The following is a 26510-nucleotide window of genomic DNA, read 5'->3' on the forward strand; positions in this document are numbered from 1 at the left end:
TTTCCTCACTGATGCTAACCTGAGGTAATATTTTTAAACTTAGGTTAGCACCTCAAGGTTTTAGGTTAGTTTTAGTTAGGAGGTGCACGTTATTTTCCTGACTGCTGAAAATTAGTACAATTAACGTGAAATCTGTTCTTGAAATACTTTACCAATGTACACTGCAAAATACTCATCTCATCTCATTATCTCTAGCCGCTTTATCCTGTTCTACAGGGTCGCAGGCAAGCTGGAGCCTATCCCAGCTGACTCCGGGCGAAAGGCAGGGTACACCCTGGACAAGTCGCCAAGACTGCAAAATACTGAAAACTGAATTTGAAGAGAAAATTACTTAATACTAGTGAAATTATCTTGCTGCATGGACAGATATCTTTACTTGATAAGACATCTTAGAATAAGTTGGTTGCAATCTAGAACTAGGTTTAATAATCTCAGAACTGGTGTCTTGTATTCTAATAGGAAATGCTAGATCGTTTCAACTATTTTCAAGATATTTTCACTTGCTAAGATATCATTTTTTGCAGTGTAAGCTTCTCAGTGGATCCATGTATTTCACTGTTTCCAACGTAGTCCATAGCAACAATAAAACTGTAACTTGATTCCATCTATTGTGCTACCATCTGTTGAGCTAATCATCCTTTCTTAAAGCTGAATAGCTGGATTACAAAGGATGCAGCTCAGCATGGCCAAGTCGAAGGCATACAAAGGTGCCACCTCCCCCCCTTTGGACTGTGGGGGAAACTGGAGCACTCAGGGGAAACCCACACAGACACAGGGAGAACATGCAAACTCCACACAGAAAGGACCCTATTGACATCTGGGCTCAAACCCAGAACCTTCTTGCTGTGAGGTGACAGTACTAACCACTACACCACCATGGTTGGTTAGTTTGGGGGAAAATGTGGAGGGTGTTTTACCCCAATGGGCATTTCCCCCCAACTCTACAATAAGAAACAGAGTAGCGCAATTACAAAAATGGCATGTAAATTACGTCACAACATAGCACCAACACTGTGCAATACTGAGATAGTTAAAGTGACCAGTGGTCATTTGAATATTTTTTTCCTTTCTTTCCCCTTTTTTGTTTAATATCTATACTCTTGCAATGTGGTGATTCCCAGCTGTATGAGGCAGTATGACAGAGAAGGCCTGCTTTCAGTGTATTGGAGATGGTGATCATTCAAGATAAATGCAAATTATTATTATTAATTTTTTATATAGTGAAGAGGGACCATAACATCAGGTGGCACGGTGGTGTAGTGGTTAGCACTGTCGCCTCACAGCAAGAAGGTCCCGAGTTCGAGGCTGGCGAGGGCCTTTCTGTGTGGAGTTTGCATGTCCTCTCCGTGTCTGCATGGGTTTCCTCCGGGTGCTCCGGTTTCCCCCACAGTCCAAAGACATGCAGGTTAGGCTAATTGGTGGCTCTAAATTGACCGTAGGTGTGAATGTGAGTGTGAATGGTTGTTTCTCTGTGTCAGCCCTGTGATGACCTGGCGACTTGTCCAGGGTGTACCCCGCCTCTCACCCACAGTCAGCTGGGATAGGCTCCAGCTTGCCTGCAACCCTGTAGAACAGGATAAGCGGCTACAGATGATGGATGGATGCATGGATGGTTGGACAATAACATCAGGGATGCTGACTGTATTTTTTCAAACACATTTGTACTACCTTGCTGATTTAATTATTTCCACAGATCTTTTTAATGTAATTCGAAGCAATGTTAATTATAAGAATATGTTTTCATGAAAGGCTGAGAATGAGTAAAGAAAATGAACCGTTTGGGAGCACAAAGAATCAACTCTTTTTTGTGTGTCAAATAAATTGACTCATTGGAAGGAGTCAGAGACGGCGGATTTCAGTTTCCTGTTGCGTCACCTGCCTTTTGTTTCCCCCGGGAAACTGGTGTCACTGTGTTCCAAGATTACTGTCCGTAAATATCAGTGTGAAATCCCACGAAAGGAATGTTTGAGTCATGATGAGTAAACTGAGGATAAACGTGGAGTATCACATATAATCAGCTGGATTTTAGTCAGGGATGCAAATATCAGTTTAAATGGGCATTTCTATTTTAAGAATTACTGAAAATCTTATTATAGAACAGGAGCATAGATCGTGTTTTTTAATCGTTCTGTTATTAAATATTGCACAATTATTCCTACAACTATTAGTAATATCAATAGGCACACATTAATATGTCAGTTGACCAAACAAACAAAACAAGACACATTCCCGGTTGAACAAAAGCGGAACGCTTCAGCTGGAGTAAGTTTCACACGGAACTTTTCAGCGGCACTCTGAATCTGCTGTTCCCATAGAACCCAAACTGATGGCGTATGCACAAATCTGTTGTAGAATTAATAGTAAGTGTGTCCTTTTTTCAGTTGCCTTCAGTAATCTTTGTATTTTGTCGTAAATTTATATTCTTGTGCACAATATTTGACTTACATTAACAGTTATTGACCTTAAATGTAAATAATTTAATAGTATTTACCCGGTAATATTTACAAGTAGTGAGTAAAACGTCACTAATTTGGTCTCCATATTACACTGAGCGTTTACATTTCACTCAGATTTAGCAATATGCGGCTGCTAACGTTCACTATGCATTAAAGTCAAGTGTAGATGTTAACTAATTAATATAAATACAATACAGTGATATAATCGGTTTCTGTTAAAAGTTAATCAAAATATTAGATTCCTCTTAAAGGTGGAGCAAGTATGCCTCTTATAGTTTGCTTAAGACAACTACTTTTTCTTGTAGGTGACTTGTGAAAAATAAACACACACTTTTTGAGCTCACCCCAGAAAGTGTGTGCTGCAAGAAGTCAAAGTATTCAAGGTAGGGAATAAAAGTTGAAACACTTTTAAACTGTTATGAAATGGTGTACAAATATTTCTACTAATATATAGATTTAGGCACTGCCTAAAAGCGGAGCTCCCATCTGTTTCTGGGTTGTAGAATTTTCTTATATCATAGCCAGTCTCTTTTGTTTTATTTCTTTACTGGCTAGCACTGACCACGAGGCGGGGTGTATGACTGGTAATTACTAACACTGGCCACTAGGCGGCGTGTATGACTGGTAATTGCTAACACCGGCCACTAGGCGGCGTGTATGACTGGTAATTGCTAACACCGGCCACTAGGCGGCGCGTATGACTGTAATTGCTAACACTGGCCACTAGGCGGCGTGTATGACTGGTAATTGCTAACACCGGCCACTAGGCGGCGTGTATGACTGGTAATTGCTAACACCGGCCACTAGGCGGCGTGTATGACTGGTAATTGCTAACACCGGCCACTAGGCGGCGTGTATGACTGGCAATTGCTAACACCGGCCACTAGGCGGCGTGTATGACTGGCAATTGCTAACACCGGCCACTAGGCGGCGTGTATGACTGGTAATTGCTAACACCGGCCACTAGGCGGCGTGTATGACTGGTAATTGCTAACACCGGCCACTAGGCGGCGTGTATGACTGTAATTGCTAACACTGGCCACTAGGCGGCGTGTATGACTGGTAATTGCTAACACCGGCCACTAGGCGGCGTGTATGACTGGTAATTGCTAACACCGGCCACTAGGCGGCGTGTATGACTGGTAATTGCTAACACCGGCCACTAGGCGGCGTGTATGACTGGTAATTGCTAACACCGGCCACTAGGCGGCGTGTATGACTGGTAATTGCTAACACTGGCCACTAGGCGGCGTGTATGACTGGTAATTGCTAACACTGGCCACTAGGCGGCGTGTATTACTGGTAATTGCTAACACTGGCCACTAGGCGGCGTGTATGACTGGTAATTGCTAACACTGGCCACGAGGCGGCGTGTGTGACTGGTAATTGCTAACACTGGCCACTAGGCGGCGTGTGTGACTGGTAATTACTAACACTGGCTACTAGGCGGCGTGTATGACTATAATTACTAACACTGGCCACTAGGCGGCGTGTATGACTGGTAATTACTAACATGATGCTGTAATTGATGCAGTATGTGGTTTGGCATTGTCATGTTGGAAAATGCAAGGTCTTCCCTGAAAGAGACGTCGTTTGGATGGGAATATATGTTGCTCTAGAACCTGGATATACCTTTCAGCATTGATGGTGTCTTTCCAGATGTGTACGCTGCCCATGCCACACGCACTAATGCAACCCCATACCATCAGAGATGCAGGCTTCTGAACTGAGCGCTGATAACAACTTGGTCGTCCTTCTCCTCTTTAGTCCGAATGACACGGCGTCCCTGATTTCCATAAAGAACTTCAAATTTTGATTCGTCTGACCACAGAACAGTTTTCCACTTTGCCACAGTCCATTTTAAATGAGCCCAGAGAAGACGTCTGCGCTTCTGGTTTGTGTTTAGATACGGCTTCTTCTTTGAACTATAGTTTTAGCTGGCAATGGTGGATGGCACGGTGAATTGTGTTCACAGATAATGTTCTCTGGAAATATTCCTGAGCCCATTTTGTGATTTCCAATACAGAAGCATGCCTGTATGTGATGCAGTGCCGTCTAAGGGCCCGAAGATCACGGGCACCCAGTATGGTTTCCCGGCCTTGACCCTTACGCACAGAGATTCTTCCAGATTCTCTGAATCTTTTGATGATATTATGCACTGTAGATGATGATATGTTCAAACTCTTTGCAATTTTACACTGTCGAACTCCTTTCTGATATTGCTCCACTATTTGTCGGTGCAGAATTAGGGGGATTGGTGATCCTCTTCCCATCTTTACTTCTGAGAGCCGCTGCTACTCCAAGATGCTCTTTTTATACCCAGTCATGTTAATGACCTATTGCCAATTGACCTAATGAATTGCAGTTTGGTCCTCCAGCTGTTCCTTTTTTGTACCTTTAACTTTTCCAGCCTCTTATTGCCCCTGTCCCAACTTTTTTGAGATGTGTTGCTGTCATGAAATTTCAAACGAGCCAATATTTGGCATGAAATTTCAAAATGTCTTACTTTCGACATTTGATATGTTGTCTATGTTCTATTGTGAATACAATATCAGTTTTTGAGATTTGTAAATTATTGCATTCCGTTTTTATTTACAATTTGTACTTTGTCCAAACTTTTTTGGAATCAGGGTTGTAAGTAAAATGTTTAATTTTTAAGATGAAATATGTCCATTTATCAAATTTCACTTCAAATTTAGAATTCTAATTAGAAATATTTGCCTTTAAAAAGATCGTTATTTCTTTTATTCATCTGCTGACACTTGATTTAAAAACCTAATCAGTTTTGTTCTGCTCTCAGTGTAAAAGCACTTAAGCAAAGTAATTAATTACTGGCACATTGCTCTCCTCCTGAGGGAAAGCTTGGCTACTGTTAGCTGTATGATACAATAAACTGTCTGTTGATACCTCATTGTTAACAAAAATAATGGGCGTGATAGCCATTCAAACTATTGTTTGAATTATTCAGTGCCTTTCAATGCCTTCTATATGAATGATTTATTCCTTTCACGGTTTTTTGATCGATTCACTTCACAAAGCTAATGTATTTACACATTTGTTTCTCCATTGAGGACCGGTTGAACAATGTCGTGATGTTCAGCCTTTAAAAACCATGCAGGATGGTGTGGATCTTGAGGCCCAGCTAGCCTCAAAGGAGAGGGAATTGAAAGAGCTTCAGGCTTTGCGTGTTCAACAGCTGGAGACTGCACTGTCTGAGGCCACCAGTGAGCTTTCCACCTTGAAAGAGCGCTTCCTGCGTTTACGAGATGATTTCCAGTTTAACCTGCGTGTGCTGGAGGAGCGGGACCAAGAGCTGGAGCGCTATGATGCGATGACCGTCCGCATCCAGACTGAAAATAGTGCCTGGCAGGCAGAGCTCAGTGAGCTGAGGATCCAGCTAGCCAAAGTGCAGGATGCCCTGGGAGAGGAAAAAAAGCAAAAGGAAGATTTGCAGGCTCAGTATCAGAAAAGAGGAGTAGAGCACCGGTTACAGCTGGAGAGAGTGTACAGGTAAAGAGTGTTTTGTCAAAAACCATTATGATTAAATTTTTTTTTTAAATCATCAAAAGTTCTCATGCTGTTTGATAAAAGGCTGCAGTTAAGTACCATTGAATTTTGCTAACAGCTAAGGACACTGCAGAAATTATCAGCATTCCTAGTTATAAAAAGTGCTATACAGTCATGTTGTGGTTAAGACCACCTAAACCAAGACCAGGACCAGAGTGTATTGAGATTGAGACAAGACCAAAACTTTTTGAGGAGTTGAGATCAAGTCAAGAACAGGACCAGACCAGGGAGTGTGAAGGGGGGGGTGGGGGAGGGGTGACAGCCATTAACAGTAATGAAAATTTTGAATTAGCATTGAGTCATGTTACTGGTCTCATTTGAAGCAGGAAGTTTTACATCAATCACAGTAATGATGTTAGCAAATAAATCAGACATTGCACAGGCAATTTAGTGAAATCTCTGTAATTGTGGTCTTGACCGGTCTTGAAATAAAATTCCGAGTCCTCTATGTCTGAGACCGAGACAAGACCGAGTTAAAATGCGCTGGAGACAAGATGGAGACCTTTGAAAAGTGGTCTTGAGACCAGTCTCAAGTACTACAACACTACTAGACAGTCTATATCTGAACCAAGGATATTACATTGAGAATCCTGACTTTTAATAATGAGTTTGTTTTACAGCAAGAAGGAGGATGAGATTCAGACAGTCAGAGAAGAGAATGAGACACTGAGGCGGGACCTCCAACGGCGAATCCAGGCATCAGATGGCGAGTTGGCACTGCAAAAACAGGTACCACACACACCTTGTCCAATCTGTCAGATGATCAAAAGGTAGGAATTAGTGTGACCAGTGTGTTTGTTCTCTTCACATATCCTTGTGTGCATGAGGCATAAAGTGTCTGCACTGAGGTACATTTGAATTTGCAAAGTATTTAGCCTAGATGCTGATTGATTTTTTTTTTCGTAGACTTGCTTGTCAGTGTGTCATTAAACAAAGCTACTGATTGAAGAAAATGAATAATAAAGTCTATGGCGGTCTTATTTAGTTTACATTTTAGCCCAACACAAATCTGCTTGCCATTGCGTGGTATTTAAACTAAAATGACCGTCTGGTACCTCGCCTGACACCGTTTCTTGGTCTCAGTGGATTTTATCCCTCAGAAATGTTCATGTCGCACTGTAAAATGAGTAGCTGATTAATGCCTAGACATTGGATGGTGGTGTTGTGCAAAATGTCACATCATGTGTTGTTCATACCGAGAATAATTGTTATTAATTTCAATGCAGTCACATTTGACATTTGCTTGTTGAGCTGGGATTAACTGAGCTGTGCTCAGCAGCTGCATTTTAAATATGTCTGTAGTGTTTGTTCCCACTTTAGTCCATTTAGATACTGGCATACGACACTGCAAAAAATAATATCTTAGCAAGTGAAAATATCTTGAAAATAGTTTAAACAATCGAGCATTTCTTATTAGAAGAATACAAGACACTAATTCTGAGATTCAGAGGTGGGCAAAGTACCCAAGTTTATTACTTAAGTCAAAGTACAGATCCCACTGGTCAAATGTTACTCCGATACAAGTGAAAGTTGTCCAGTCAAATTTTTATTTAAGTTAAAGTACTGAAGTACTTGCGTTTAAAAATACTTAAGTATTAAAAGTACATTTTCTGTCAACGCATTGTTGTTTTATTGCCACAACGCTTACAAAGCCTAACGCTTCTGAAGCAACTGACTGGATTTACTGACTAGCTTGTAGAACCTGTAGAGCTGACGCTCCACCTGACATGCTAGCAAACTCTTTTCAAACTCAAAATTATATTGGGTAGCTAATGCTACTAGAAAAGAGAGATTTCTACATTGTTTATTTGGCAAGATTATGCTAATGTTATTCATGTTAGCGTAACTCTGTTTTTACATGCTAACTAACAGTGTCCAAGTTAACTAGCTATATGTTAACGTTAGCTATGGACTAGGCTGTAGCAACTTGGTGGCCAAATCCATAGAAAGTCATTTGACGAACCAGACTGCATAGCTATTGCAACGTTATCGCTAGCTCTAAAAGCACAGACAACTTCATTGCAAGCTTTCTCTTGGAATAAAATGTTTACATCCTTCAATATGGACGGCGAGTTTTTGAAGGCCGTGATGTGGTTCGTTTTAGGCAAACAAAACAAACATTTAAAATGAAACAAATCTTTATTTCTTTCTGAAAACTGAAACATGGGTTCGAGGTATAGCTATGAGTGCGTGCATTCTCCAGAAGAACCGCCTCCTTCCATTCTGCCATCAACTGATCGTGTTCAAATAACGCTGCTGAAAAATTGAACTTGATTTTATACAGCCTATGGACGTGACCTGACCCTAGTGATTACTGATAGACTGTCTCAGTGTCATCTGCGAAAAAACAATCGCATTTTATAAAAGAAAACAAAAAACATCCACTTTCAAAGCTGCATCATAGTAACGAGGACCTTGATAGAAATGTAGTGGAGTGAAAAGTACGATATTTGTCTTTCAAATGTAGTGAAGTTAAAGTCATAAGTTTCCAAAAAAAAAATACTCAAAGTACAGATACTCAAAAAGCGTACTTAAGTACAGCACTCAAGTAAATGTACTTCGTTACTGTCCACCTCTGCTGATATTATGAAACCTTGTTCTAGATTGCAACCAACTTATTCTAAGATGTCTTCACTAGTATTAAGTGATTTTTCTCTTCAAATTCAGTTTTCAATTTTTTGTAGTGTAACACTTCAGGAATAAAACAAAACCCCACACCTGTCCTTGACTATTGTTGGTCGTGTATCATGCATTTAATAGCACTCAATATGGTCTTGGATTGTATTATTTACTTACGGTTCATTTTGAAACCCTCTTTACGTAAGTTTCAACACCATTCAGTTGATGGTGTTAGACATATAAAATAGGGAAATCTAATATACCAGATCTAAATTAATTCCACATCCATGATCTAGGATGTTTTGTAATCGCCTCTGACGTGTGTGAGAGCAGTGTTTTCCTGTTTTTAGAAGCAGATATTCTTCCAATGCACAGCCCTGAGTGAAGCTGTAGTAAGCTGTGCAAGTGCATGACAGCTCGTGTCTTTTTGTAATTGATGACAGGAAATGTTGGCAGACTTCGACAGTGAGATGCGAAAAAGAGAACACGAGTTCAACCTGAGACTGGATGAACTGCGGAACGTTGTGCTGTCTCATGAGCTCAAGGTGAAATCTAATGAACCGAGAACCACAAACCAAAACGTTTTTCATGGGTTTATCATGTTAGATTATTGGACGTGATGGTTTATTTAACAGGTGCAGCTTCTGAACAAAGAGTTGGATGTCCATGCCAAAGCCCGCAATGAGGCTGTCGAAGCACTTCAGCTGTCTGAGCAACTCTGTCAACAAGCACAGAAAGAGATCCTGCACAGAGACTGGGACCTCAAGAACACATCTGCAGTCAAAGACTCAAGGTTCTTATGTCATGCAGCATATCTGTATTATTTCTCCTTTAATTACACAGTTACTCACTGAGATTCTTTGTCATTTCCTAGGATAAATGAGCTTGAGGAAGAAGTGACCCAAATGAAGGCTAAACGTAAAAAAGAAGTCGTCGTCAACAACCGGAAGTAATCCATGATATCACATTTAATCATTTCTCCAGCGCACAATTTAATGCTGAGTAACTTGGAAATTGATTTCTTTTTGAATTAAAAACTTTATATTAAAATGTGCACAGAATGTACAATATGTACGTTTGTCCCCCCACACCTCCAAAAAAAAATCATGCATAGGTTATGAACTTTACTGTGATATTTATATGTACTATAAATAACCTGTGCACTTTAGACCGGGATTGTCCGGCTGCTGTGAAGTAATTAGTGTTATTTTGCTGTGGTGTGGCCACTCGCTCCAGGCATGCAGCGTTGGAGCGCAGGGTCCGGGAGAAAGAAACTGCTCTGGAGGCCATGAAGGAGGCGCACATATCTGACCTGCACGAGGAGAAAAAGAAAGCCACACAGCTCCAGATGCAGCTAGACAGCCTGGTCCTGGAGCAGCAGAGGAGAGAGGAAAGACATACAGAGGAGATGATCCAGAGAGAACAGCAGATCCAAGAGTAAAACACACACACACAAACTCCATGTCGATTATTTCTGCTAATATGAGACTGCCAAAAAAAAAAAAAAGGCCCAATAGGCAATAGTGATGGAAAGCTATTTATTTACTAACTAACAAATAATTAGTGAGGTCATATATCCACTGGAACAGGATATGTTTAGGTCTAGTAAGTTTTTGGTTTGCTCCAGGAAAAAGTTTCAAACTGGCAGTTTAACAGAATTATGTTAATTGTGTGGACAATCTTGTACAATGCTAAGTCAAATGCTCTTTCCTGTGAGCATAGAAAGCCTTTGTGTATCTCATATACATGACTTGCAACCACATGATCAAAACGTGCTACGTCACGAGCAGCTAGGATGACAGCTGCTGGAAGTGTGTCTGTAAACACTGCTGAATTTTCTCAGTATTTCCATGATTTGAACGCTCAAGCAAAGATTCGGTACAAAGAGAAGATGGATATGTGGTTTTGACACGCATTATTTTAAAAAAGTCAGACTTTTCTGAAGATAAGACACTTCTACTGACCGTCGAGTACCAGTACAGGTCATTTCATCCAATGCCTTTTTGTCCAACAGTTAAGACATTTCATCCAAAGCCTTTTTCATGCACACAATTATTTTATATTTCAGGTATTTGTTTGTTCGAAAAAAGGAGGAATTCTGAATGGAATTTGACTGAAGCAAAACACATTTTTGTAAAGCAAATGAGCGCCATAGTACGTGCACTTTGACACTAAAGAGCGTACTGAGGGGGGTAACCACATAGGCCTGTACCACTTGCTGACCCTGGGATGAGTTAACTCGCTTGTCATTGCAGGCTGCTCGCTTGCATGTCTGTTTCTGGCTGGATCATATTAAATCTTCAGGAGCAGAGCAGCACTCTCGCAGGGGATTCGTTCGTGAATACTGGGCCAAGGCATGGTCCTACCGACCCAAGACCGTGCTCTTTCGACGGGGGGTGCTTAGAGGGAGGTGCCTGTAAAATTTGGCTTTGCTGTGAGCTCCGTTGACGGACTTATTCATTTTTAAAGCCGGCTGGATCACGTTAAATCTTTAGGCGCAGAGCAACGCTTTTGTTCACAAACGCCGGAATACCTGAAATGTAAAATAATTGATAGTGCATATGAAAAAGGCTTTGGATGAAATGTCTTAACTATTGGATGAAATGGTCATCGAACGAAGTGTCCTGATCCCCTCGTCTCCTCTCTGTACTAAGCCTCCGGGTTTCCTCGCCCTCTTTCTGAATCACGGATGGTATTCTAAAAAATCGGAACATGCCCCAGTTATGTTGTGATTGTGTTATTTTGTCATCTTTGTAATGTATTGTTGTGACCACAACCATATACAGCACAAAGATATGGCATAGCTAAAAGAACGCTTAAAGCAGTGGAAAAACAAAGAAAGTTGCGCACGCGTGACTGTTTTGTATGGAATGTTGCTTGACCCTGCCTTTGTATATCGACCAACATGGCCGACATCCGGGTTTCTATTTTGCTTTGACGTCACTTGCGAGTCAAGGATTGGCTCCTTAAACATGACTGGTAATTAAACCTATAAAAAGCTAAAACTGTTATTTGGTTAGGTGTCTAATGGCTTATTAAGACACAGCTATGGCCCCATAACTATTAACTATTAATAATTAACTCTTGTCCATTATTTCTTTCTTCTACTCGGATCCTTTTAACCAATGAAAGTTACACTTGCAGAAGTAACATGAGGGGGAAACGATTAATCTGTCACATTATCATAATAATAGTTGTCTTGTTGACCGAAAGGCTCCGTGCACAGCTGGAGAAGACGCAGGCCAGCTGGGATGCTTACATCACACAGGTCTCTAAAGAAACGGTTGCCAAGGACACAGAGTTGCTGTCTGCGGGGGACAGAGAGGCCAAAATCAGAGCAGAGCTGCAGAAATGTAAAGAGGGTTCAGAGAGGTAGGTGCTTGCTAATAATCACACTGATCAGGTGTCTCATAGAGTGTTGATCATAGAGAGTTTATATTGACTTTAAACCTCTTGCTAAGTAACCGCATATTGGTGTTTATACTGTACATACAGCAAACAGGGCAGAGGGAAATGAGTGTTATAATTTTGAGAATAGCATTTCTTTCAGCATACCTTTTTCCAAATATCTGTGTTTGGTGTAATACAGTAATTACATTGCGAGCATTTAACAGACACTCTTATTCAGAGTGTCATACAACATGCCTGGGGAGCAGTTAGGGGTTAGGTGCCTTGCTCAAGCGCACTTCAGCCATTCCTGCTGATCCAGGGAATTGTACCAGTGGCCCAAAGCTGTTTCTCTAACCTTTAAGCCATGGCTTCCCCTCAGGAATATGTCAGGGATCCCCTACATCTCAGACATGGAGATGTTCAGATTAGTTTTCCTTTGACAAAAATGAGAAAATGCATATGTTGTAATACTCTGCCATTATTAATGTAAAGTGGGGCTAATAATCCAGTGGGACTGCATATTTTCTACTTAATTGACATTGCATATTAGCTCCTCTGGCCCATGAGCTATTGCCATGGTGTGGTGTCCGTCGTCCATCCGTCATCCACAATTCAGTTAAATCGTATCTCCTCCATCAATTCTCCATGGATTTCTGTTCTGATTGTTTGGTTTGAAAGAACTAGTTCTTCTGTACAAAACTTGGTCAGTGTATTGTCAAATTTTTTGCTAACGAACTGATAATTAGGTCACCTTAAGTTTTCGGACTTTTCACTAGAATTCTGTCTCCTCTCTCATTTCTCATCCGATTTCAGTTCTGATCAATGTTTTGGGTAGATCTTCCCATGAGTCACAAAACTTGGTTGGTTGGTTGGTTGTTGATTTTCCTGTTGTAAGCAATTTTTTTTAACAACTTTGTTTATTTTCAGTTAAATCGTATCTCTTCCCTCTATTCTCACTGGATTTCAGTTCCGATCGTTGCGTTTGAAAGAACTAGTCATTCTGCACAACACTTGGATAGAGCGCCGCTTGGGGAACGAAACTTAGTCCTTTGTTGATTTTCCTGTTGTAAACAGTTTGTCATGGGAGATTGGTCCTCTCTCACATTGTCACATTTCAGTTCTGTTTGATGTTATGGTTGTTTTGATGGCAGGCCAGATGAGCTACTACGTCCTTGACATTCTGGTAAAAATATAAGGTTGATGAGGTGCAGGTCACTATCTCGAGCCAATCTCCAGCTGACATAATCTATAGACCCCTTCGCATGTTTGTAAACAAACCGACCGTTGCCAGGATGCACGCGCAGCCTGGACTCAAACAATGGCGCTGCCCATAGACCGGCATTATGAGCGGTCAGATTATGCAAAACAATTGTCGTTACAAGATCGAGAATGCTACGTAAATAAGTTAACTCTAACAAGTGGACATCGCTTACCGGATCCATATTTAATTAGAGTGGACGGACGATGTTAGTAAGTTCCCTGGTATACAATGGCCAGATATATACTCGTACCTTATTGACAAGACTTCAGTGTACACCCACGAAAAACTTTGTGCCTACAAGTCTTTAGATGCATATGATTATGTTGTGTGGGCATGTACAACTTGATTAACAGTGGGACATTGATATTCATTTTGTTTTAATCAAATTATGCCAGTGATGTGATGGCAATGTGGCTTTAGCTACAACAGCAAATCCCAACACTAAACAGCAATTTGCAGGAGGTAATGGCATGAAAGGAATGATAGTGTAAAGAGTGCAGCTAAGAGAAATCAGAGCTGCGTAAAAAGCGAGAGGCAGAGAGCAGAAATGAAACTGAACGGGGCGGGAGCTACTGTAGGTTAGAGCAGTCAACGTAAGTTGGCATTTAGAGTGAGGGCACACAATTTTACCTTTCCATCCTTGCTTTAAAATTGTGATTTTCGGCATACACAAATAACGATGGCACAAAATCTGGACTGCTTGAGTCAAGCGAGACCTCTCCTACAAACAAAATTGCATGCAAAGCTAAGTTAACATGCTAACAATATTCATTACATTGTGTAACTAATGACCCAGCTAATCAGACAAACGTTACCAAAGTATTTTGCTACATCAATAAACGAAGACTAGAAAGAATAAAAAAAGATTTAATAAATAGCCTGATCTTACCTGTGATGAAGTGGGCGCTGCAAACCCGCGCGTTTTTGATGGTGCTTTCATCCCAGTCTACACGTTTGATGGCTTGTAGTCATAGACGTCGGCGATTTTTTATTTTTTTTTGGAATGGGTGAGATCCTGCTGGAATTCTGTACATTTTAACCCCATCACTGCTACGATTCTGACACCTGACAACACAACAACTAGGCATCGCTGAGTCTTTTTTGAGTCCAGGCTGCGCGCGCAATTTCCTCTTGCGTATGAATGACGTTTACTGCGAAGGGGTCTATTTAAACGTATATATTTAACCTTTATTATACCAATTAAGGCTCTGATGCAAATGAAACCTGAACACAAGGCTGACAGCTGCAATTCTGTCCAGATTTTTTTTTTAAAACTTGAGTACAACCCCAAATCAGAAAAAGTTTAAATGGTATGTTGTAATTCAAATTAAAACTGAAAACAATGATTTGTAAATAATCTCTCTGACCACACTACACATTTCCACTGTGTGATGGTCCATCTCTGATGCCTCCGAGCCCAGAGAAGTCAACAGTGCTTCTGAACACAGTTAACATAAGGCGTCCTTTTTGCGCAGTAAAGTTTTAACTTGCATTTGTTGATGTAACTCTGTATTGTGTAGTGCTTGACAAAGGTTTGCCAAAGTAATCTCGAGCCCATGTGGTTCTGTCAGCTACAGGTGAATAACGGTTCTTGATGCAGTGCCATCTGAGGGGTCGTAGGTGTTCAGCTTAGGCTTGAGCCCTTGCCCTTTACACACCGAAATTCCTCCAGATTCCTTGAATCATTTAATGATATTCTGCACCACAGAGAGTGAAATATCCAAATCCCTTCCTATGTTTCTTTGAGGAACATTGTTTTTCAACATTTCATTAATGTTCTCATGCAGTTGTTGACAAACTGGAGATCCTCAGCCCATCTTTTTGCTTCTCAAAGAGCAGGCCTTTCCTGGATATTGATTTTGTATCAAATGTCACCTGTTGACATCACCCATTTCAAATCACATCATCTCATCTCATTATCTCTAGCCGCTTTATCCTGTTCTACAGGGTCGCAGGCAAGCTGGAGCCTATCCCAGCTGACTACGGGCGAAAGGCGGGGTACACCCTGGACAAGTCGCCAGGTCATCACAGGGCTGACACATAGACACAGACAACCATTCACACCTACGGTCAATTTAGAGTCACCAGTTAACCTAACCTGCATGTCTTTGGACTGTGGGGGAAACCGGAGCACCCAGAGGAAACCCACGCGGACACGGGGAGAACATGCAAACTCCACACAGAAAGGCCCTCGCCAGCCACGGGGCTCGAACCCAGACCTTCTTGCTGTGAGGCGACAGCGCTAACCACTACACCACCGTGCCGCCCAAATCACATCATTATTTAATTATTTTACCTCGTTACCTGCCCTAAATTGTCCTGTCCTAACTTTTTTTTGGAATGTATTGCAGGCCTTAAATGCAGGAATGGATGTATATTAACAAATGAAATGAAGTCGATCAGGCGGCACGGTGGTGTAGTGGTTAGCGCTGTCGCCTCACAGCAAGAAGGTCCGGGTTTGAGCCCCGTGGTCGGCGAGGGCCTTTCTGTGTGGAGTTTGCATGTTCTCCCCGTGTCTGCGTGGGTTTCCTCTGGGTGCTCCGGTTTCCCCCACAGTCCAAAGACATGCAGGTTAGGTTAACTGGTGACTCTAAATTGACCGTAGGTGTGAATGTGAGTGTGAATGGTTGTCTATGTGTCGGCCCTGTGATGACCTGGCGACTTGTCTAGGGTGGACCCCGCCTTTCGCACGTAGTCAGCTGGGATAGGCTCCAGCTTGCCTGCGACCCTGTAGAACAGGATAAAGCGGCTACAGATAATGAGATGAGATGAAGTCAATCAAACAAAACATGAAATATCTTGGGTTCATACTGTCTGTAATGAAATGCAAGTCAAAGTTGAAAAAAAAAAAAAAATCGCTGCTGCCCCCCCCCCTTAATTTAATTAATTAATTTTTTAATGTTCATTTTCCATACAGTACCAGCTTTTCTGATTTAGGGTTATAAAAATTTTATTTTAATAATATATTTAAATGTTTTTCAAAACATAATCTTTTATATTGTTTTCATACATTCCTTGAAATCTGAACTTTGTTCACATTCTTGTTTCATTAGTGGTGGGGTTTTTTTTTTGTTTTGGTGAAGGCGGTATTTGAGCTAACCTGAAATACAACAGTCCTTTAAACTTGTAATGTTTCAGTAAAAATTTTGATGAAGTAATACATGTGCAATGGGTTTTGTGAGTGTCCGTCAGTAAGGGATGTTAAGGAGTTGACTTTAATGTCAGGGATGTCCGACTGAGATGTTCTAGACGACCTTCCAGGAACAACTGTTGTGTACGTTTGTAGGAAATGGAAAAAGGTCTTGGAACTCGCCCTGGAAAATACTTCTTGAAAAACAGTAGAAAACCCTGTACGTGTGACTTAATATAGAGTGATTTTTAAAAGCAGTTCACAGTCTGTTTGCTGTGGATAAAGTGTCCAAATAAACCTTGTGTGATGGATTCAGGTATAAGCAGCAGTTGGCCAATGCAGTTCAAAGGGAACAGGCTCTGGAGCAGAAGTGTGTGCAGTTGGAGCTGGACTGGGAGCAACGCTGTGAGGAAGTGCGTGCTGAACACTACCTCAAGAGTGAGGAGCTCATCCATGGGCTGACCCAGTCCAGAGAAAAGGTGAGCTCATTCACACTTAAATACAGGCAAGCTGAAATATCACACCAGAAATCATCCAAGGCATGAGAGATAGTCGGTAAACTTGACCAAGTTCGTACAAAGATGTCACGTTTCAGCGGAGGGCTCCAAAAACATAAAAAGGATCATGGAAAAATTGTATAAGTAATCTGTGACTTGACTTTCTGATGGTATTAATGTCCTGAACTGTGTCCCCTCAGGCAAATGCTGAATTGAGGGAGAAGGAGCGAGAGCTGCAGGAAACGGTTGCTTTGCTAAGGAGTGTGACCACAGAGCGAGACCAGGCTGTGCGTGAACTCGCCTCTAACACATCTCAGGTTAGAGCAAAAAAAAATGCCATTCCTGCCAAACTGATGGCAAAATCAACATTTGTTTTCCTTAAGGACTACAAGCATTTGCTTTCCATTCATTCAGTAAAACCTCACTTCACTCTCAGAGATGTAAATCTTTCATCACTAGTATACATGACCCTGACCACAAGAAGGGCAACTAAATGCCAGAACTTTTATCAGAGGTCAGTGAGAACCCTGAGTTACAGTGCAATGCAATAATGAGTACACCCCCCTGAAAAACGACATTTTTCACAGTATTAAAATGAACACAAACAATATGTCCCAAACAGTTCCTTGATGTTTACTGCACTATGTTCTTACATTATAACTCAAGCAGAAAGGTGAAAAGATGCCTTAAATTACATATTTTTCTGTTTCCGTGAAAGTGGGGTGGAGCAAAAGTGAGTACACCCCACAACAAACTCAATTACATCCAGTACATTTAGTACTTTGTATGGCCTCCATTATTTGCAATGACAGCCCCAAGTCTCCTTGGCATGGAGTGCACAAGTTGACAACATTTGGCTACATCAATCTTTTTCTATTCTTCAAGGATGACATCTTTCAGAGCCTGGATGTTGGATGGAGAGTGATGCTCAACCTGCCTCTTCAGTATTCCCCAAAGATGCTCTATAGGGTTCAGATCAGGTGACATACTTGGCCATGGAATCACTCTCACCCTGTTCCTCTTCAGAAAGTCAGCAGTGGCCTTAGGCCAAGTTTACATTAGACCGTATCTGTCTCGTTTTCTTCGCGGATGCACTGTCCGTTTACATTAAAACGCCTGGAAACGCCGGGAAACGGGAATCCGCCAGCGTCCACGTATTCAATCTAGATCATGTCTGGTCCGGTGCTGTGTAAACATTGAGAATACGCGGATATGCTGTGCTGAGCTCTAGCTGGCGTCGTCATTGGACAACGTCACTGTGACATCCACCTTCCTGATTCGCTGGCGTTGGTCATGTGACGCGACTGCTGAAAAACGGCGCGGACTTCCACCTTGTATCACCTTTCATTAAAGAGTATAAAAGTATGAAAATACTGCAAATACTGATGCAAATACTGCCCATTGTGTAGTTATGATTGTCTTTAGGCTTGCCATCCTTCCACTTGCAAGTGGTAAGTGACGCGCATACCCGATGTGCACCGAGAGAGCGCACACAGCGGCTCAGTCCCGAATTACTGCTCGTGCACTTCACTTGCGCGCTCTGTGAGCTGCGCAGGGCCGGAGTGCGCCCCCTCCAGAGGGCACTCGCTGTTCAGGGCGGAGTGATTTGGAGCGCAGGATGCCTGCGGAGCCGAGCGTATCCATGTATTGGCGTTGCTGTGTGCAGGCGAATCGTGTATTGGTGTTGCTGTGTGCATGTTAATCATTTTAAAAACGTTAATCTGATGATCCGCTAATACGGTCTAATGTAAACCCCACCTTAGATGTGTGTTTTGGGTCGTTGTCATGTTGAAAAATGGCACGACGACCAACGGCCCGAAGTGATGGAAGCATCTTAGCTTTCAGTATAGAGCAGTACATTTGAGAATTCATGATGCCATCAATGAAATGCAGTTCTCCAACACCCGCAGCACTCATGCAACCCCACATAAGAACACTACCCCCTCCATGTTTCACTGTGGGCACCATGCATTTTTCCTTGTACTCCTCACCCTTGCGACGCCAGACTGTTTTGAAGCCATCAGTTCCAAAAAGATTGATTTTGGTCTCATCACTCCAGAGTATAGAGTCCCAATAGCCTTCATCCTTTTCAGCATGTGCCCTGGCGAACTCTAGACGGGCTTTTTTGTGACTGGGCTTTAGGAGAGGCTTCCTTCGGGGACGACACCCATGCATGCCATTCCGCTGCACTGTACGGCATATTGTGTCACGTGACACATTTGCTCCAATTTCAGTCTCTACTTCCTTAGATACCTGTTGTGCACTTGCATGCCGATTTTCCTCAACTTTTCTCATTACAAGCCGCTCCTGCCTGGGTGTTAATTTTCTTGGCCGGCCTGTACGTCTCTGTACTTTGGCTGCAGTTCCATCTGTCTTGAATTTTTGGATCACTTTTGCAACCATGTTCTTACTGATAAGTAAGGCTTTACTGATCATCTTGTAGCCCTCACCTCTCTTGTGTAAAGCAATAATCCGCTTTCTCAGATCCAGAGACATTTCCTGGCCATGAGGTGCCATTGCTGACAGCAGGAAATGGGAAAGGGTGGTTTGCTTTAGGTAACAGCCTTTTGTAGCCAACTGCCTAATTAACACCTGTGTAATGACTAATTAGACTCACCTGTGGTTAATTGTTTGTTCAGGTCCACATTGGTAGCCTAAAAAGTTGCTTTACTCAGAGCCCTTCAGTGGGGTGTACTCATTTCTGCACCACACATATTTCACTAAAACTTAAATAAAAATCATTTAAGTTATATTATTAGCCTTTGTTTTGAGTTCAAAAGCTCAACAGAACCTGTGTTTAACTTAGTCTGGGAACATTTTGGAAATATATCTTTGTGTTCCTTGTCATATTGTGTGAAATGTTACTTTTCAAAGAGGGTGTACTCATTATTGCATTGCACTGTATGTGTGTGCATGCACTCCTTTTGTAAGTCATTTATCATGTAACATTTAAAGGTCTTTAAATAGCGTGTCAGCAAGGGATGCTGTAACTGTAGCACCATGCGGCACTCAAAGTTCAAGGTTCCTCTTGTGGGAGTATTTTAGGAAGGCTGTATTTGATGACAAGCATGCATGCCTGATTTATTTTGAACAGCTGAATCTGATAGGCTTCACCCTGAATCCAAAACATTTGCCACATCCATTATTCCAAATCCACAAATGCATATTTCCTTCGTGTGACCCAGTCAAGACCCGAATATGATCTGGGCAGGCTGTGGTGCACTTTAGTATTGCGTATAACTTTACACAGTTCCGCACCAGCTGACGGACTGTGAAAAAGTCATAGAAGTATGACTTGAGGTAACCAGAGGTGAATGCTGTCTTGATGTGTGGACGTTTCCTTTCATTCCATAGTTAGGAGCATTCACGATGGAACAGGGGCGTGTCTAGAATGCACCGAGGTCAGGCCAACTTCTACTTCTGCATCGAACCTATGCCGTACGTATGGTATCGACCCTCGTGCAGGGAGAAGCAGTTATACTTGCATGTGATGTGTGCATCTTGTCTAGGAGGTGCTATCGCATGAAACGCAACAGAATGTACTGCTTTTAGAATGGAATGCAAGCTCTGTGTTTCACTGTAGGAATAATAAACAGAAAATAACGCGGACAAAAAGTTGTTTTCATGGTTCCCATGGGTCCTTGAAAGTTTGTGAATTTGGAAAAAAAAATTCAAGGCCTTGAAAGTTAGACATGTGTCATTGAATGTCCTTAAATTGATATATTTTGTGCAAAAATAGAAATTGAAGACCCTCAGACAACACTGCATCAAGTACCGTCATTCATCGTTAGCTGATATAACCACATGGGCTTGGGATTAACTTTGTCCAGCACTAAAATATGGAGTTACATCCACAAACGTCTCTTAACATTAACTTTCTTGCCGCTATTTAACCTGCATCATTCGACATCAGTCACTCATGCACGCACGTGACGGTGGCCGTTACACTTTCTTAAGGCAGGTGGCGTGTATTTGTCAATTCATTTGGCCATGGTCATGTTCATGAAAAATGTGTTTTGTGTTGTGAAGCTGGTGATAATGAAATAAACGAGCTCAACTTGCACATCGTTTCGCTGTGCTGTGTTAGAAAAGGCAAGCGACCACATCATCTGCCATCACTGTAACAGTACAGTCGAGAAGTCTTGACACAATCAAGCCTCTTTTTCTTTTTTTTAAATTGTTGACTGTGAGTTTTTGTAAAGCCTGCTAGTTCTCATTATAAAAATACTTAGTGTTGTAACAGTAATTATTAACCTTGAGCCGTGTCTCAAGCTATGCTGTGTTGGGTCCTTGAATTTCATCGAAGTGATCCTTGAAAGTCCTTGAATTTTTGGTGTGGGAACCCTGTGTTTTGAAACGGATCTACTGGGGGGAAACTGTGTGTGATTAATTATAAACCAAGTGAATTCTCTGAAAACATTTTCTGAAGTGTTTTAACTCCTCTGTATTGAGCAGTATGAGCAGCTCGAAGCCAAAGTCCCACTGTACGCTCAGGAATGAGGCACAAAACTAATGCCATAGTGTTTAAATCCACGGGATTAGACGCAAGATGAAACTAGCCGTTATGATCTACAACCACTATAGAGTCTCACACTTTATAACACGATATCATGATAATAGATTTCCCATTTTCACAAAGAAGAAAGAGCAGCTAGAATATGATGCTGCCAAGCGGACCGACCAATCAGTTGTTGCAGTCTGCGTCGCTATGATGTGTAGTTAGATTTCTGGTGAGGTGCACCGTGTAGGATACGTGGCTGTGCCATACCCTATGGCGTAGATTCAGTGCGGGAAGGTGAACTGGCTTTTAGCCCACATGTTGTCTGCATGCCTACCCCCATAGTCCATACTCTGTTTTATCTTCGTATCCCCTTTCCTTTATGACCTCATTGAGACAAGAAAGGCAGACGTGGTTCCTAAATATTCAAAATTACTCTAGGAGTCCATCTGCATAACTATAAAGACCACTGTCAGAGTTGACGCAGTATTACATTTGGTTGTGCGAAAAGGGTTGGCTTCATTTTAAATGCAACTGAACAAAATGAGAAAATGGTTGGTTTTCCCATTTCATCATTTCAATTTTGAAATGAAAATGAGATTACTGCTCTCTCTTTAGCCTACTACTAACTGTTTCCTGCTAGACCGCAGCCTTAACTTCTGCTCGAGTACTCCAGCAAGCAGCAACATCCTTCTGATGTCTGCCAGCTAGCCTAAATAATCCAGAATTTAAGTGAATACACAAAACAATGAATGTAGTGGGAACCATTTAGTATGCTTTTTAATTATACAAGTCATTGGATATTACTGGGCAGGAAAGTTGGGGTAACGTAGTTAGCTATCTGTCAGTAGGCTAATCTTCCTCATGGCAAATTAGGATGGTGATCTCAAATTTTATATGGATTAGCTACAATTTAGTTAAATAACATGGTACTTGGGTTAACCAGAGTAACTATAATTGCAACAAAAGTTATTCGTCTCATATCCTAATAAGTACCGTATTTGAAAAACCTGGAGAGATCAGGGAACATAGTTTGGGTGAGTCTACACGTGTGTATGTGCATTTGGTGAAAATCAAAATGAGAGTTGAACAGTAGGCCGACCAGAGTTAAGGAGAGTGGTGGGGTGAGGAGCCTGGGGATTTGAACACCCAGTTGTGGAGAGCATGCGATAGTAAAGTGATAGTAAAAAATATGGCATGGCCCCACCATTCAAAAGAGAACGTAACCTGTGGCTGGCAGGACAGGTTCGCGGCAACAGAAAAATTATCCAGGGTTTCAAACCAATAGCTTGTTCCTAGGCATGCCCCTGCTAGGGAACACTGGCTGAATGCATTAAAGTTTGCTCTTAAGATTATAATTTATGTACGTAAGATGTTGTTTTTTATGTATAATTTTTTTGGTTAAAAATAATTACCGCCAACAGATTGATACGGAATAGAAAAGGGCTGAAAATGTTATTGGTCACAAGTATTAAAATGTAAGGATGAGAAGTATACAAGTAAGGATCATAAAGAGAGTTAGGTGTCGCCATCTATTGGCAGCTCAGCACTATGCATCCTGAGGCAGGATTTTACATCTATATTGGATGCGTATTAGCCTGGGAAATCCCATGCTGCTTTGCACAATCGTTCCGATCTGAAAAGACAGCATGGAAACTATGGTCTAAAGGCTCGCCTGAGTTAGGGAGCCAATCAGAAAGTGGGGAGGGGTGGAAAGACGGTGACGCATACTACTCGACAAAGGGAAGCTTGTAGTTTATTTGGGACTGTTTACAGATCACATTTAACATGGCGGCGAGTGATACGAACCAAACCAGCTTCTCTCATATTTGTCTTGCACAAACGGCAGTAATCGTTCGGTGCCATTGTTTTCCTATTTTTGTTTTGCCTTCTCTTTCTCTTTCCTTCTCTTCTTCGCCTCTTCGTCTTCTTCGTCACTCTAACTACGTCACCGGGTACAACTGCCATGATTGACCATGGGCTACGTATACGCCAAATGATAGACATTCGCAACGTCCAATAAACGGCCGTTGACAATTGTAAACCACACCTCCCCTACGAGAAATTCAATAGGCGGATTCCAGCCCATATTTCACTTGTGATATGGTCTGGTGTTAACCAGACTAGATGCATATTGGTTAAAGCAGTGGTTTTCAAAGTGGGGGGCACTAGGGGGGCCCCAATGTCAGTCCTATGTATGTCTATGTCTTTGCATGGGATAGAGAGAAAAGCAATTTCAATTTCCTTGTATGACCTGTGCATATGAAGAAACTGACAAAGCTGACTTGACTTGACTTGAAAGTTGGAGGGACGATGATAAAAAAAAATTGCGAAAAAATTTTTTTTTTTAAATATTATTAAATATATTGTAATTAGTTTTTTAATCATTATTATAAAATATAATTATTAATAATACATCATATCGAAACGTTGTTTGCCATGCTCATCTCTCCGATTGCCTGTGACGTTGCGGTTTGCGCCATTTATCAAGCTGCTTTGCTCCTCAAACTAGCGTATTGTGGGGGAATACTATTTTGTAAAGCACTTGAAAGAAGAACTACTGGGAAAGACATTTTTCAAGTTTTGGACGATTACATCGAGTCTAACGGACTGGACTGGACCCGTTGTGTGGGGGTGTGTTCAGACGGAGCCGTGGCAATGACCGGGAAGATCAGTGGAGTGACCGCTCTCATTAAGCAGAAGGCCCCGCATGTAGTGGCCACACACTGCATGCTCCATCGCGAGGCACTGGTCGCAAAACGGATGGATAATGAGTTGAATCAGGTACTACAGGAGGTTATACAAGTAGTGAATTTGATTAAAGCCCGTCCCATGAAACACAGACTGTTTACCCTGCTTTGTAATGAGATGGGTGCTCGTTTTGAGGGGCTGCTGCTTCACTCGAACGTGCACTGGCTGTCACGGGGCGCAGTTTTGAACCGTGTATATGAGCTGCGGAGGGAGGTTGCAGAGTTCCTCTCATCTGAAAAGCATCAGCTGGCAGATCGGTTCACCGGTGCAACCTGGATCTGCAAACTTGCATATATGTCAGACATTTTCCAGCATCTAAATGTACTGAATCAAAGCATGCAAGGACGTGACACGTACATACTCCAGGTGCAAGACAAAGTGTGTGCTTTTTCCAAAAAGATCATGCTGTGGTCAAACAAGCTCCAGGAGGGAGTTACAGAAATGTTCCCACTACTTCACCAGGAGCTGCTGTCATGTGATGATTTGGGCTCCGTCTCTCCATTGATCCAGTCCCACCTGGAGCACCTCCAAGGATATTTCAAAGGATATTTCAAAGACTATTTCCCTGACCTCGAAAACACACATTTAAACTGGGTTAGGAACCCCTTTGCCCCCGGTGTCGGTTCTAGTCTGGACTTAGTCACAGGAGGAGCTGATTGAGATGACAAACTCGGGGATTTAAAAATGGACTTTGAGGCTCTTCCCCTGTCTGTCTACATGTAAGAAAGGACTATCCCAGCTTGGCTGACAGGGCATTGAAATGCCTTCTCCCTTTTGCAACAACCTACTTGTGTGAGTCTGGCTTTTCAACTTTAAAGGTACTCAAAACCAAACATGGAGCACGTCTACATGTGGACAGTGACATGCGTATGGCACTGACGGAGATTAAGCCCAGGGTTGACAAACTATGTAGGAGCCACCAAACCCATCCTTCCCACTAGTGTAAACCATCTGTCACTCACAGACAGACAGACAGACAGACAGACACACACACACACACACAATTGAGAGTGGTTTAATTTCTTTTGTGCTGTTCTTATCAACAGTTTGTTGAAAAGTTTATTGTTCAGTGCGAAAATATTTGTGCTGAAAACATGTTAGTTAATAATATTCTTATGCTAAACAAATGTAACAATTATTGAATAGTGAATAAAAGTAAGAGAAAATATTCTAAAAGTTGTTTCTTTACATATTTTGTAGCATTGTCTGTGGGTTTGCAAAGGGGGTCCCCGGTCAGAAGCTAATGCTGTTTGGGGGGCCTTGGCATGGAAAAGTTTGGGAACCCCTGGGTTAAAGCTTATAAGCATCAGATTCTTTTTCTCAAATTTTCTGCCAGTGTTAGTCATAACTTCTTTTCAGCATCAATGTAAGTTTTTGCATTGCATGAATCACCCTCCAAGAAGGGGGACAATGTATGTGTTTCCTCTGCAGCACATGCACTTATCTGTAGAGCTGCTGAATCATGCATCTCAGCTGACGGTCTTCCTCTGCTAGGCTTAGTGTAACCATGCTTACCACCCAGTGAGGCTCCTGTCATGGGAACCAGAATTCTCCTTGGTTTTCTATAATATTAATATAGATAATATAGTTTAGTATTGGTTGAGAGATTTATATAGTGTGTGTGTGTGTGTGTGTGTGTGTGTGTGTGTGTGTGTGTGAGATATCTATTACACAGACACAAGTGTTTTACTGGGAAATATGCCACTCGTATTTTTCATACAAACTACATCCGTGACATTGAGTAACATGTATTTAAATAATATTGGCTGGCGTTGAGTGGTATATCAGATATATTCCATTCAGCTAGAACATTATTGAACGAGTCGAAGACGAGTTCAATATCATGCGAATATATCTGATATACCACGAAAGAAAGCTGCTATTATTATTATGAGACATTCTTTTCAGGCGTTCAACGTGTCTTTCTCTTTCAGAATTCTCTCAAAATCTTCCGTATTTCACGAAGCAAACCTGGCGGACATGTTTGTTCACAAATCATCACAGTCGCTCACTAGCATGGAAGTTTTACATCTTCGACGTGTGACGTCATGTCTTGAACCATGCAATATCATAAACCATATTCAACGCTCATTCTCCATTGGGTAGAGTGATGTAATACACATACAGTGGTGCTTGAAAGTTTGTGAACCCTTTAGAATTTTCTATATTTCTGCATAAGTATGACCTAAAACATCATCATATTTTCACACAAGTCCTAAAAGTAGATAAAGAAAACCCAGTTAAACAAATGAGACAAAAATATTATACTTGGTCATTTATTTATTGATTACAATGATGCAATGTTACATATCTATGAGTGGCAAAAGTATGTGAACCTTTG

General features: G+C 41.6%; 1 protein-coding gene across 2 annotated transcripts in view; it reads left to right on the top strand.

Moving 5' to 3' along the window:
• The first annotated feature begins 2261 nt into the window (after positions 1–2261).
• Positions 2262–26510, top strand: part of ccdc57 (coiled-coil domain containing 57) — a 47608-nt gene continuing 23359 nt past the window's right edge. Inside the window, exons 1-11 of one of the 2 annotated variants that reach the window (XM_060940078.1) lie at positions 2262–2360; positions 2762–2839; positions 5528–5966; positions 6644–6752; positions 9086–9187; positions 9278–9435; positions 9517–9591; positions 9879–10079; positions 11856–12014; positions 16740–16902; positions 17121–17237. In XM_060940078.1, the coding sequence (XP_060796061.1) occupies positions 5569–5966; positions 6644–6752; positions 9086–9187; positions 9278–9435; positions 9517–9591; positions 9879–10079; positions 11856–12014; positions 16740–16902; positions 17121–17237 (1482 nt within the window). In that variant the 5' untranslated portion in view covers positions 2262–2360; positions 2762–2839; positions 5528–5568. The remainder of the gene's footprint in view (positions 2361–2761; positions 2840–5527; positions 5967–6643; positions 6753–9085; positions 9188–9277; positions 9436–9516; positions 9592–9878; positions 10080–11855; positions 12015–16739; positions 16903–17120; positions 17238–26510) is intronic. The other variant, XM_060940079.1, reaches the window with a different exon arrangement.

Source organism: Neoarius graeffei, chromosome 14 (assembly GCF_027579695.1).
Source record: "Neoarius graeffei isolate fNeoGra1 chromosome 14, fNeoGra1.pri, whole genome shotgun sequence".
In the NCBI taxonomy this organism is placed as follows: Eukaryota; Metazoa; Chordata; class Actinopteri; order Siluriformes; family Ariidae; genus Neoarius; species Neoarius graeffei.